This window comes from Carassius carassius, chromosome 27 (assembly GCF_963082965.1).
Source record: "Carassius carassius chromosome 27, fCarCar2.1, whole genome shotgun sequence".
In the NCBI taxonomy this organism is placed as follows: domain Eukaryota; kingdom Metazoa; phylum Chordata; class Actinopteri; order Cypriniformes; family Cyprinidae; genus Carassius; species Carassius carassius.
In genome coordinates this window covers 17,128,591-17,143,590 of record NC_081781.1, presented here as the reverse complement: position 1 = coordinate 17,143,590, position 15,000 = coordinate 17,128,591, and the positions used below count along the sequence as shown (strand labels likewise).

General features: G+C 41.2%; 1 protein-coding gene across 1 annotated transcript in view; it reads left to right on the top strand.

The window, feature by feature from the left end:
- Positions 1 to 15,000, top strand: part of rtn1b (reticulon 1b) — a 38,117-nt gene that overhangs the window by 6,814 nt on the left and 16,303 nt on the right. The window contains exons 2-3 of the mRNA XM_059512987.1: positions 7,666 to 8,391; positions 9,498 to 10,295. Of these exons, the coding sequence (XP_059368970.1) occupies positions 7,666 to 8,391; positions 9,498 to 10,295 (1,524 nt within the window). The remainder of the gene's footprint in view (positions 1 to 7,665; positions 8,392 to 9,497; positions 10,296 to 15,000) is intronic.

The window sequence follows — 15,000 nt, the reverse complement described above, 5'->3', positions numbered from 1 at the left end:
GTGCGCGTCATAGGAATTTAATGAGGCTTCGAGGCAGAGTTTTTGCCTTGAGGAATTTTTGTAATCGAGTTAATCGTTTCAGCCCTAGTACTCTCTAAGTACTTAAGTGGTCTTATTTAATTAACCTTATAGTGTCTGCAAGTACAGTTTTATAAAAAATACTTTGAAAATGTGAAGTACATATGCACATTCAACACAATTAAGCACACTTCTTTTTCATTAGGTGGCCTAAAGTAGTTAAGCTCCTCTTGTAAATTAGCATTAGCTAACTTGATACACATATGTGTTTTCCCAAGAGTCTTTTACTACAAGATATTATGTCTCAATTCTGAGATATAGATTTGCCACCATATGTCAGTAGCCCTGCATTTATTGACCTGTTAGCTGACTCTTCTTTCTTCCTTTTACTTAGTTAATCCATTAGCTACATGCAACACTAGGCATATTATATTTGAGCAACAGTGACAAGTCTGAATCTGTATAGTGTTGTAAGTCTCAGATCTAATGATTAACTGATACTGTGGATCCTGCTAATTCTCCTCTGAGTTCTTTAGGTTTAAGCAGAGGAGTGATTACCTTTAGTGCATTAATGTTAGTGCCATGGCTAATGCCTGACTCTTGCCTAACACATCACCAGAACATGAGCTTTAACCTGTGTCAACAATGCAACAAGCACACACACCCGAACGCTCACATAGCTAGTATGTGACTTTTTTTAAATTTTGTAATGGCCAAGAGAGAAAAATATAATTCCATTTTTATTTATTTTCATTATAATGTTTTTTTTATTTTATTTTTTTGGGTGCATTCCAAGTAATATCAACCAGACTGCAGTTGGATTGTTTTGAGTAAGTAATAAAAACTACACCAAATAAATTTAAGTTAATTGAAAGTTTTTTATTTATAATAAAGTTTGCTTTTTTAGCAAAAGCAGATAATCTCCTCAGATGACTGTTGATGTAGACATGTTAACAAACAGCTTAGATGGCTACAGAAAATGAACAAGGACATTTAAAATATAACTCTTCAGTGACTGAATGATATGAGAAAGACAAATATCATATGAAGGGTTCATTTGCAAAAACCAATAAACACCACCATTAAAAAAAAAAACTGACCGCTGTGCATTATTATCCACATATAGTGGTATCCAGTGAAGCTGAAGACATGGTTTTCCACATCATCCATATTTTGTACTGGAATGCTTGCTGTGTTACTCAAATGTATGTCTTGCTGCCCTTGGCTTAGTAAATACCCAATTTCAATGGCTGGAATTTAGCCTTCTTTTCTTTGTCGACATATTTCCTTTTGAAACAGAAAGCTGACTTAACAATGGCAACTTTATTTTTCATAATGTAAGTTTGTGGGTCAGTATGATTTTTTTTTATTAGATATTTTTATTCAGCAAGGTTGCTCTACATTTATGAAAAGAGACAGTGAAGGCTTGTACATTTTTACAAGTTATTAAAATTTTGAATAAATGCTGTTTTTATTATACTTTGAATTCATCAAATGATTCTGAGAAGAAAGTAGCATGATTTCACAAAAAAATATTAAGCAGCACAATTGGTTTCAATATTGATAATAATAAGAAATGTTTTTACTCAAAACTTTTACTTTTACTCAAAAACCTCACTTCATGTTATCAGAGAACCGGGGTTACATTAGTAACCTAACGTTCTCTTTCTAACATTCGTTCGGTATCTCACTATGGGATATAGACAACTCCCGTATTGCAGATATGCTGACGAAGCAGACTAAGAAAGGCTGAGTAATTATCTGAATCATAGCTCCCGACGGAGGTGAAAACAGAATAATATGAGGAATTCGCCCTTTAATAAAATTGCATTATACAACCTGACTACTCACTTCTAGAACTGAATGGGCCAGAGAGGGCTTATCCAGTCTATAAAAATGAGCAAATGTGTGCGGAGAAGACCAGCTGGCTGCCGCACAAATATCCTGAATAGAGATGCCTCTAAACAGAGCCCAGGAACGAGACATACCTCTAGTAGCGTGTGCTCGTAGTCCTATTGGGGGCTCCAAATTCGAATTATGGTAACATAATACGATAGCCTCCACCACCCAATGGGAAAGGCGTTGACGGGAGATAGGTCTTCCTCTGTAAGAATCAGCCCACGAGACAAACAGCTGATTGCTCTTACGAAGTGTATGTGTTCTCTGAACGTACATATACAGAGTATGAACAGGACATAAAGTGTGCAACCTCTCCTCCACTGGGGATGCAAAAGGTGGTGGATGAAAAGGTAGCAGGTTCACTGATTGAACTGCCCCAGCATGATCAAACACTTTCGGTACGAATGCAGGGTTAGTTCTAAAAGTGACTTTTTGAACACCCGGAGCGAACATCCGGCATGATACTGATAAAGCATGTAGTTCACTCACCCTTTTTGCTGTAGTGAGAGCGAGCAACAGAGCCGTCTTTAGAGCTAGTAGCTTCAAGGCAATTTTATAAATGGGTTCAAAAGGGGCTCTTGAGAGTGCGTTCAGAACCACGGACAGGTCCCAGGGCGGGACCAACGGCTTCGATACTGGGTGTAACTGACATGCACCTCTCATAACTCAACAGACGAGAGGGTGCTGGCCAGTAGTACCCGAGTTAATACCCACGTGACATGCCGAGATAGCCGACAGATAAACCTTAACCGTAGAAAAGGCTCTGCCCTTATCTAGAAGGTCCTGTAAAAAGACCAGCACCTCCGAAACTGAACACAAGAAAGGAACAAAGAAAGGAACAATGTTCCTTTCTGCACACCAACCCTCAAACACCCTCCATTTGAGATTATATAAAGAGCGCGTTGAGGCAGCCCTCGCGTTCTGAATTGTCTCAATCACTTTTGGAGGTAACCCAGCTGCATCCAAATTTAGCCTCTCACGGGCCAGGTCCAGAGAGCTAGTTTCTGAGGGGAAGGGTGAAAAATTTCCCCCCGTGCTTGTGAGAGGAGATCCCTGCGCGCTGGTAACGGCCATGGCTGGTCGTAGAGCAGTTGCACAATCTCCGCCACCCAAAGTCTCCCCGGCCAGTATGGCGCGATCAGAATCATTACATGTTTTCGTTCCCGAACCCTTCATAGAGTCATCTCGATTAGGCTCAACGGAGGGAAAGTGTAAAGTAATACGTCTGGCCACTCGTGGGCTAGAGCATCCACACCCAACGGTGCATCGTTGCCCACCAGAGAGAAGAACAGGGGACATTGCGCGTCTTCCTGCGATGCGAAGAGATTTACGGCGGCCTGGCCGAATCTCTGCCACACCATGATCATAACTTGGGGGTGGAGTCTCCACTCCCCATACAGAGGATTCCCTCTGGACAGTAAGTCTGCTCCCCTGTTCATTATTCCTGGAACATGCGTCGCGCGTAATGACAGGAGGTTCCTGCTGCTCCACATAATCAGGTCTTTCGCTAACAAATGGAGCTTGTGAGAATGCACTCCTCCCTGTCGGTTTATGTAGGCTATCACCGTTGTATTGTCTGTCCTGACCAATACGTGATGATTCCTGAGAAAAAGCACAAAATGTCTCAGAGCTAGTAACACTGTAAGTAGTTCTAGAAAATTTATGTGCTTCTCTCTCAGTGCCGAAGACCAAACTCCCCTCACTGTTCTGCCCTCGAACACTGCCCCCCAGCCCGTGAGAGATGCATCGGTTGTCACCACTTTCCTCAGTAGTACAGGACCCAGAGGACATCCTGTCCTGAGAAAAGACGGGACTCTCCAATGACAGAGAGCGCTCATGCATTCTGGTGAGACTCGCACTCTGCGGCTGAGACGGCTCGTGGGGCGAATGCCCTCTGACGCTGTCCAGTTCTGAAAATCCCTCATTCTCAGCAGTCCCAGGGGAACCACTGACACTGTTGAGGCCATTAGACCCAGTAGTCGAAGACACATTTGGAAAGAGACTAAACTCTCTCGTTGAAAGAGGGAGAGGCAGTTGAGAAATGTTTTGATGCGCTCTTCTGATAGGAACGCTCGAAACCTCACTGAATTCAACCTGAGACCCAAGTAGACTATTTCCTGTGAAGGAATTAGACAACTTTTCGTTTGGTTTATCTTAACCTAATCTCTCCAGATGCGTCACTAGTGCGTGTGTATCGCTCTCTGCTTGATGCGGAGATGGTGCGCAGATGAGCAGATCGTCCAGATATGATGAAACTCTGACTCCTCCATTCCTTAACGGTTTCAGAGCCGTTTCCACACATTTGGCAAATACCCTGGGTGCTAAAGCCATGCCAAAGGGGATTCTCATATACTTGTATGCTGTGCCCTGATAAGTGAACCTTAGATATTTCCTGTGAGCAGGAAAAATATCTATGTGAAAATATGCGTCCTGGAGGTCCACTGAGGTGAACCAATCCCCTTGACGAATACTTTGACACAAAGTTCTGAGCGAAAGCATTTTGAATTTGTATTTTCTGAGGTGTTTGTTGAGGACCCCTAAATCTAAAATGGGACGGATACCTCACCCTCATTTGGGAATCACAAAATAACGGGAGTAGAAGCCCATCTGGCTTTCCTCCATTGGAATCATTCTTATCACTCCTTTTCTCATTAAAGAGGATATTTCTTCCTCTAAAACCTGAGCTGCTTCCCCTTGGGCCACTGAAATCACCACTCCATTGAACACAGGAGGTTTTACAGCGAATTGAAGTCTGTATTCTCTGTCTATCATGGTTAAAACCCAGGGATGAACTGCGAATGCGCACCAGTTCTCCGCTTGAGCAGCGAGTGAGCCCTTGGGCCAAACGGCCACACGGCCATTACACTGGTAATTGGAGAATAATCTAAATTCTCCAACTGCTTAACTGAAGCAGTTGTTCTGTTTCTAACATTAGAGAGAAAAAGATTAACATAAGAGAGCTCTTTCCCTACTTTTTTTGGTGCGTGGTGAGCATTATTTAAAAAAAATAAGTAGAGAAACTTAAAGTAGAAAACTCGCCTTGACGCGTTAGTTATCTTACTCTAAGTGTTAGGTCACTCGACAAACGTTAAGAATATATTGCGTTTGGGACGTTATCTTGCGGCTCCGTCGATGTTTAGCAATAATTCTCCAAGTCTGCTGAGGACAGCTTCCGAAATCTTCACGGGGAAGAGAACGAGAATGACGAAATGGCAGGTAGCTGTGGTTTATATACAGGGAGCAGGACTCCCTGATCGCTGCAGCGATTGGTCTGCCATGGTTGGCAGACGTTGTGTTATTGGTGCTTCCGCGATCGGCCATGCCTGAGGCGGTCCCATAGTGAGATACCGAACGAATGTTAGAAACAGAACAACTGCTTCAGTTAAGCAGTTGGAGAATTTAGAGAATTACCAGTGTAATGGCCGTGTGGCCGTTTGGCCCAAGCAACAAACTGAATGTGTCAGTTTTTGAAAAATCTAAGCACTCTGTCTTTGTGAAAGACATTTTTTATTACCAGGTACTGTAAATAAAGGTTTAGCACTTAAGGCCACCATGTATTCTCACTATTACTGTGTTATTGAGAGGATGAGTCATAGCTTGCTGACTGCTTAAATGTTGAGGGTGAGAGGTGTTGGCTGGAGATTGTGTGGTGCAAACTCATACAGGATTGTCCGTCACATACTGAGACATTTCAGTGACAGTCACTGAGATGATCCTATTGCTATGAGGTTGCAGGTACTTATGGTTACAATATCAGTTAACCTTAGCAATGTGATAAAGAAGGTTGTGAGTTGATGTGGTTTTTGTTTTTGAAGTATCAGTGGCTGTCTTCTCTATTTGCACTTTTTTCATAGATCCTCACATTTTTTAGCTACTGATGGTTATAAATAGAGCCCCAGTGGAGTCGGTTTGCCCAGTGAATGTAGGGCAGTACAGAGGCACAGGCTCTCTGATGGAGTGGGGTCACGAATGGTGATTTACACGAGTCGTGCAATTATCCACCGTTACACATTTGTAATACTGAAGTCAACAACAGAGAGAGCAAAAAACTAAGATTAGCCTAGTGAAACTCATTTTCAAAACAAACAAGTTGATTAAAATGAACTGAAATGAGACTGATATTGAAAACAAAATTATAAAACAAAATAATACACACTTACTCGCTCATCCATCCGTCTCCTAACCTCTCTCCTCCTCTCCATCTGTTCATTCACCCAGTGTGATCAGAAGCAGTGAAGCTATGAAAAACATTAAGCTACCTCTATAACATCACATTATTTTTAATAAATTAAAAATTAAACTAACCTGTAAGCAAACTTTTAAAGTGATATATAGTCAAATTAACCGTGAAATTAATTTTTTTACATTTAATGCTGCGTTTTACTATGTACAAAATGACACTTCACAATAAGGGAAAAATTAAGATCCTCCAGTTTTTACATTAATTATCACTGTATGTTTTCTTGTTTTGTAGACTGAGGCAGGGAGATACTCTGGTGTCATCGCCAATGCTCAGTTTCTGATCCCTGTTGTGTGAGTGTTTGTGTGTTTGTGCTTCTCGAGCTCTTTTGTGACACCATTGCCGTCGACCTTTGGATAAACATTGAACTGGAAAACTGTCATCTGCCACAAATAGCCGCAGTAATAGAGAGAAGAACAGAGACAAAAAGGAGTGGCCAATGTGATGGGAAGGACTTAGAGACAAGGAGAATTGGTGTGGAGGGTGTGTGGTGGTGCCCTTACTAACTGCTGATGAGAGCTGTCACTGCCACACATCAATAAAGCCCTCTTTAATATTTCCACCTGAATCACACACACAAACTTATTCTCTTTTTAGCATCTGAATTTCACGAACAACACATACCCACAGTCGAATTCACCTCAAGGTCACTTGATATAAGAAGCTTTGTGAGGCACAGCATGTCGTTACAGATCAGGTCAAACTGCTGCTCTGGTGTGCAGCTCTCGTCTAGAATGCTGTATTTATTATATAACAAAATAATACAGCTGCAACAAAACAGTACAGTGATGTATAATCATATTAGTTGAAACATAAAATATGGCTTATGAAAGTATGCAAACAAATAAAAATATGAATAAAAATCCATTGTATTTGAGACAAGTACTTTAGTGGTAAGTTTAACTAAAAAGACAATTAAATTTCATATTAACCGAGTTTAACAAAAAAAGCTCCATGGTCATGGTCACAGGAAAATATGAGATGGGAGGAAAAAATTATATTTTATTGCTTTTGTGTTTCTTCTCAAAAGTTTGACATTTTCCATGAAAAACTTTGTGTTCCTTTTGCAAAACATTTTCTTTCTGAAAAATATTCCATTCCCAGAGAAGCTATGCATTTGTTTATATTTTTGTTTCCAGTTGTTCTCCAGTTTTGTGAGTGAATGTGAACATAAAATGTTTGCAAGAGAACACTAATTGCCTGCAAGAGAATGCGAAACACTTTACAAGCGAATGCTTTTTTTTTTTTTAGTATAATGCAATAGATTTTTAAGTGAATTAATTTGAATTGAATTAAGCTACAATCTACATTTTTCCCATCACCATGTCCCTTTATGGGCTCCATAGTGTAATTTTAGAAAAGGGTGTAAAGGGTGTATACGTTTTTTGTTTTGTTTGTTTTGTTTTTTGCCTAGATTTGAGCAAGAATAACAACACAATTTTTTACAATAACCATTGTTTAATCATTATCCCACTATGTTAAAATATGTTATATCTCCTCTCATGCAGATAAATCAGATTTAATCTTCCAGAAGAAGTCCACTGATGACAGGGATAACCCGTACACCTCCCTCTTGTCCAGTCAAAGCTATGCTTCACATGAAGACACCTCCTACTTTTCTGGCAGCATGGGCAGATCTGGTGACAAAAATACATCCAGCACAGAAGAATTCACCTCTGGTTCCCATTTCCAGTTGACCTTGGACTCTGGCATCAAGAACCCCAGTGCAGAACAAACTGACAGCTCTCCCAAGATACATGACTCTGAGAAAGCTTTTGACTCTTCATACAACTATATGGACATCAGTCGTAAAGAGGACTCCTGTAGTTCACAACGCCCCCTTGAGGACTGGAGGATGAGCGGCCTCTCAGAGCCCACCCACTACACTAAACTAGAGAAGAGTCCATCACCGGTAGAAGTGGATGTGGAAGACATTTGCTCTGCAGCAATTCTGGACTCCCAGACCTTCCCATATGTGGAGGAACCATCTGATGAAGAGCTGTCTGACTACCAGCCCTATCGGTCACCAGGTACCGGCAGCAGTGCCAGCCCAGTAAAATTCACCCTGACAGAAATGCCACCTACATCTGTATCGCCCACCAATGTCCAACACAGCCCCACAGTTACAGTGTCAGAGAAAGAGAGCATTTTTAGTCTGGGGCTGGAGGGAGTGCCAACCGTCACTCTCTCAGAGCCTGAGGATGAAAGCCCTGAGTCATCTACACCTCCTACAGGTGGGCATCACCATCCCACACAAGCACTTCACTGTAATGTATTCATTAAACCTCCTTTAATTCCTCTGCTAGCTGACCCTTTGCTTCTGTGTAGGTGTATTTGTCAGTCTGTAAACTTTCAGACATTTAAATGTCTTCATTTGATTTGCTTTTATCTAAAGAGAATGAAAAAATGAGCAGTTCTATGATGTAGTCATGATTTTTTATAATTTTCCCACTAAATCTGGTGGAAAAAGCAGCAAAACCAATTCAAGTTCAAGTTAGGACAGAAAAAGGGTGAGGCCCAATGAAACAGTTAATGTTGGCATAGTACCATTCAAAAGTTCACCACAATAAGACAAAACATCAAGTTAATCTACTGAGGTAGTAAAAATGAGCATTCACAAACATTTTCAAAATCAATAAATTGGTGATTGTTCAGCTTCAGGCGCTTCTAGGGATTTATGCCCTAGGGATTGAGACGTAGAAAACTACTGGAATTCAGCCTTTTTTCCTTTTTATTACATGAATCTGACATTATGCCTTTAACTTTTTATATAACTTTTTAGATTTTATTGTTTTAGCTTTATCCCAGGCCTAAAGTCTGGTAATGATGGAAATAATGGTAAGCCTGATTTCACCATGTACAGTATGTTCCTGGATCAACATCCTGGTTTATCCTGGAACAACATCCCAGGCAACCAATCCATTTCAAGGAATTTGGTTACAGGAAATGTCAGTTTTAGGCTTACAACAAAGGTTACTCAGCTATCATTTCCCTTTAATTTTAGGGTTTAATTATGGATAGGGTTAGGTTTAGGGTTAGAAATAGGGTTAGGTCTATATTTCTGGACAGTAATGTTGTCCCAGGATCAACAAAAGACGGTGATCCAGGAATTTGTCTGACTTGGCAAGTTGATCTTCTAGAAATCCAGGTCAAAAATGCCCATAGATGAGGAAGCAACCAATTTTTAAGAGCAGTGGCTCATGACTATTATTGGCTGTACATACACAGTAATAAAATAACACACATATGCGTACACTGTGGGATACCTTTGCAGACCAGATGGCCACAAGACACCTCACCTTACTACCTGTTCTTTATCTCTCCTTCTCTTTCTTAATAGAAGAGTCTGATTCTCCTTTGGATCCAAAATTCCAGGCTGATGAAACTAAAATAATGAGTTCCACCCAAGACAAGACTCAAACATCTCCCATCTCACCCTCTCCACCTACTTCCAAGCAGGAGAGTTCACCAGTAGAGATTAAGTCTTCCCCACCAAAACCCACTTCGCCTCCTTCCCCCCAGGATGTTGAGGGTAGCAGTGCTGAATCTGGAGACTCTGAGATTGATCTGGTGTCTGAAGAGCCTAGTCCACGAGCTCCCAACACTGGCTACATGAGCTTCACTAAGAGTCCCAGCATCACTTCATCAACCACAGTACCTTCCACAGTGCCCGCCCCGTCTTCTAACCTTGCATTTGCCCCGAGCCCTGCAATGCAGTACAGCATCTTGAGGGAGGAACGTGAAGCAGAGCTGGACAGTGAACTGGCTCTGGAGTCCTGTGGAGAGGAAAGTCCCAAAAGATTGACCCATGACTCCACAAAGGGTTTCAAGGAGATGCCACAGCCAGTGAAAAAACCCACAACCCTGACTTTGGCAACTAAAGCACCAGTCAAGACTCCAACTGCACCTGCGCCTGTTCCAGCCCCAGCCAGTGCTCCTAAAGAGAAGACATCCACCATAGAAGAGAAGCCCAAACCCAGCAGCAGAACCCCCAGTCCGGGCCTGCCAGAGCTGAAGGTTGAGCATCCTGCTGGGGAGGTGCACCAGAGAAAAAGAAGACGGTCCAGTCAAGCCCGCAGGGGCTCTGAGAGAATGACTGCACCACCTGTCGTCTTCCAGGGTCTAACCAGGGAGAAAGGTAAAACTACGTTCCCCAGTAACTTATAGTCACCTCAAAACACAAGGGGTTTAGGGGTGTGCCCAAACAAAGCGTGACAAAAAAACATGTTCTACAGAGTCACTAATGGGTTAGCCGCTTGCTGTCGGTTGCCTGTTGTATTACAGTACATGAAAGTTTACTTACCATATCTAATCTTGTCAAATGTGTGGTAAGTACTGCCGCTCCATAATATAGAGTCCCTGTGATTGTGAATCTCATAAGCAAAAGTGAAAGTGAAATTAGAGCATGAAATCGAAAGCGGTTTTAAATCTCCCTGATTCCCGCAATTCATATACAACCCAATGATATAATTGCGAGAAAAAGTATTGAAATATATGGTTTTTTATCCTCCCATCTTGTAGGCTAGTTATTCCCTTTAGGGTTTCCGTAGTACACTTCATTTCCTTTCCAAAAACGGAAATGGGATGCGGTAGATTGTGGGAGAGGGGGTGGGGGGTGGGTTGGAAACATAATGTCAGCTTAACATTGTGGTGTCTGTCAGCCAACGGCGATGGACGATGACATCATCTATCAGCCCAACCCTATTTTATATAACAATTCTTCTCCTCTGCATCACCCTAGCGTCATTTTGGAGAGTACCAAAACCCTTTCCTCTAAATGTAAACACAGCGCAGCTGTGTCAGCTGTTTGATTGCAAGAAAACCATGCGCATGTATTGTAATACTCTCCAAAATGGCACTAGGATGAGGCAAAGGAGAATAACTGTTGAATAAAGTAGTTATTTTTGTTTTCTTTGTGCACAAAAAGTATTTTTGTAGCTTCATAAAATTACGGTTGAACTACTGACGTCACATGGACCAATTTAATGATTTCCACGTTTCCGTGCCTTGATCATGGTAGTACCCTTGAATCTATGGAGGTTCAGAGAGCTCTCGGAATTCATCAAAAATATCTGAATTTGTGTTCCAAAGATAAACAAAGGTCTTATGGGTTTGGAATGACATGAGGTTGAGTAATTAATGACAGAATTTTAATTTCTGGGTGAACTATCCCTTTAATGCATGAAAATGTATAAGTGCTTTTATGGCCCCAGTAAAACTACTATTTAAAGCTGAATCATTCTTTCTTAGTAATTCAGGTCTCACTATCAGTAAATAATTTTCTTAAAGGAACGGTTCCCACAAAATAGTTCTGTCATCATTTACTCATCCACATGTCATTCCAAACCTGTTTGGTATTATTTTTCTTTGAAACATAAAAGGTGATGTATGGGATTATAATCCCGCCAAATGTATTGCAGTCACAGAGCGAAAAATAACAAGCACAGATCAAATATTTAAAAACACGTGTAAAATAATAACGCACAAAACCGAAAAACAAATGCAGTATTTTTTAAATAACAAAAAGCGCAGTCATGGATCAAAAAATAATAAGAGTAAATCAAAAATGTAAACGCATTTAAATTTCTATTTCACAAAACTGAAACATGAATTCAAAATTTTCCAAATCTCAAACAAAATCAGGTTTCCTGCTCATATGTAATTTTTTAGTGTGCTTGTGGTTTCCCCTTTGCTCTTGTTTCCCCTTTGCTCTTGTTTCCACATTCTGCGCTTGCGTTTCTAAAAGTTGCAGTTTGAGTTTCATGTAAATCAGGGCAGGCTTCAGCGTCACCATTGGCCCGCAAATTCTAGATTGACAGCTGCGCCTCTAGCCAGTCAGTCCAAGGGGGAGTTGACGTCACTCCAATGCGACTCGTGACTGCTGTGGCAGGTGTGTGTGAGTGTGTGAAGTAGAGGGTGATGGTGACACGGGAATGGATTTTCAAATCTCTCCCGTCCCCCTCCCGCAAAAAAAGATCCCGTCCCGTCCCAATCCCACGAAAAAAACTGGGGGAAAATCCCGTCCCATTTCCCGGAATGACTCATGATCTCTCCCTCTCCCATGTTGTATTTATTTATTTTTTTCAGCCGGAAACCTGTCAGTTACAGTGAAAAAATACAGCACAGATCACAGCATGCCCACTTTAAGTTAAATATTTGTTTTAGTTATTTTATTGAACTGAAAGCAATCTTAAACAATGCACATTGTGCATTTCACACACGTTTTCTATTTAATTTATTTTTCATTTGAGCATAGACATTGCACTCTGAGAGTGGCACTCTCTATAGATTTATTTTTCATACATGGAGTTTCTCGCTCAAGTTTACATTTTAAGAGCAAGTGAGAGCACTGGTGCCTCCATCTGTCCTGCTGTTCAGTGTCCACACACACTTCAATAGCGCACATTTCTGTAGGTCAACATTAGATTAAGCGGCCATATAAAGTTATTACTACATACATCTTTTCGATGAAAAGCTATATTTGAGGCATGGCTGGACTGGCCATTGGGCATACCGGGCATTTGCCCGGTGGGCCGAAGTGCTTTTTGGGCCGATATATCTCATACTCATACTTTTTTTTTTTTTTTTTTTTTTTTAAACGGCCCATAAAATTTGTACATCGGTGGCCCATTCGTTTTGTTTTGTTTTGCTTAATTGGCGGCGCTGGGTTTGTGCCGGTGTAATGCATTGGTCAAAGTCAGTGTTAGTTTTTTTTTCTGACAGACCAGCCCATGAAAAACGTAGATCAGCGGCCCATTGGCTCTTTTCTTGATTGACACTGGGCTGGCCCAATCACAACTTTAAACGAGTGAGCGAGCGGCAGCAGTGTCTTTGTGTATCTGTAAAAAAAGATGGAGAAGAAACGCAAGGAATGTGCAGATAAATAGCGTGAAAAAATAAAACCAGGCCCTTAAAGCAGACACTGTAAACTGTGTCAAAATATATGTTTTCTGACCTTCATCAGGTCCTGTGGCAGATGATGATAGTGAGGACGGAGGATCAGGAGAGAGATGAGAAAGTGTAGAGCCTGCGGTAAGCATAACTACTTTCAAAACACTTAGGCCATGTCATGAGTGTAGATTATTTCCACATATGCATAGTTGACGATTACCGCAATTCACTAGAAATTTAATAAGAGGCGTTTGTAAACCATGTTTTCCGCCAAAATAAAAGCTTGATGCAGTTTGCGTCAAAATAAAAGATCATGTGCTTATCTCTTTCAAGTATAGAAATTGGTACAACTAATTAAGAAAGTTTCCTTTTTTTTGTGCATTTGTTTTACAAAATATGCCTATTACTGTCATTGGATTAATATTATAACTATTATTATGTATAGGTGTAATGTAAATAAACACTGTAACTAAAAGAGGTTTGAATTTTTCTTTGTTTAATTTGCACACTGAATATGGGTTGGAGCTTTTAATTTTGAACTCTCAAAGTGCACCAGATTAATGAATTTAACATTAAAATGCACAAAATTTTCTCACGGGGGGCATGCCCCCGAACCCCCCTAGAAGGACCGAGGACACACCACCATAGTTTTAACAAAAATTCTGTAAGAAACACTGGTATTGCTATGCCAGAGCCGCTTATAGCTTGTTTTAGGATTCACCGCTGTCGAGTATAGTTCAACTGTATTAATAAATATAAAATTTTGACTTATTTCATCTGTTAACTCTCACTCGTTCATATACTCACTCATTACATGGCATTAGTGGTTTTAATGAATAGGAGTTGGTATGCATATAATTAAGGGCTGCAAAGATGGGTGGTGTTTATGATCATATAGTGGGCCGGTCTGGGCAAAAATGCCCGGGCCGATTTTTTGTCCTAGTCCAGCCTTGATTTGAGGTCTATGAATTACACTGTAGGTGGGCTTTTGGATGTACTGCCCGATGTAGGCTACTGTATTACCATATAGACCAGCCGTTACCGATCTGTCCTTTACCAGCCACACCAAAGCAAACAGGAGGAGAGCATAAAGACACAGGGCGAGTACAATTGAGTTCAAAATTAAAATATAAGCCTACAGTTTATACTTTATTTATTTAAAAGGTAGGCTATATTTGTGTAGTAAGTTGGGGATCAAAATGTTATTACGATTCCAGGTCCCACCAAAATTTTTTCCCGTTCCAATCCCGTGATAGTGATTTTGTTTACAATCAATGTCAGCCTCTAGTGTGAAGATGGATAGCCAGCGTCAGCAGGCAAATCCCAGATGATCTCAGGTAATTGGTCTTAAATATTTTGTTAGTGGGTGACAGAAACATTCCCTTTGTGTGATATTTAATGCGCATCTTGTCAGTAAAGCTGGTTGTGTAATCAGCGGTAAATCTCCATCACCTGCGTGCTTTCACAAGGAGCAGCATTAGTGTTCGACTTGAAGCAGCTGCACAGAATGATCACTGCAGGGTTGCCAACTCTCACGCATCTGGCGTGACACTTACGCTTGGACTTTATCAGGGCATCCGTTTGAGCCCTTGGAAACTATACCAAATAAAATCCTGACTCTAAAGACAGTTCTTCTTGTGGCTTTATCCTCCCTCAAGAGAGTTGGGGATTTACAGGCTCTTTCTGTTTCACCCTTGTGCATGGAATTTGCACCAGGCTCTGTGATGGTATTGCTGCGACCGAGGCCTAATTATGTCCCTAAGGTCGCTTCTAACCCTTTCCGCTTTCAACAAGTGGTCTTGGAGGCTTTACCCCCTGCAGAGGCAGGGCCAGGAGATCGGAGTCTTTGCCCTGTCAGAGCGCTAAAGACTTATGTTGATCAAACAGCCCCATGGCGTGAGTCTGACCAGCTGTTTGTCTGTTTCGGACACAAGAATAAAGGCCATGCTGTC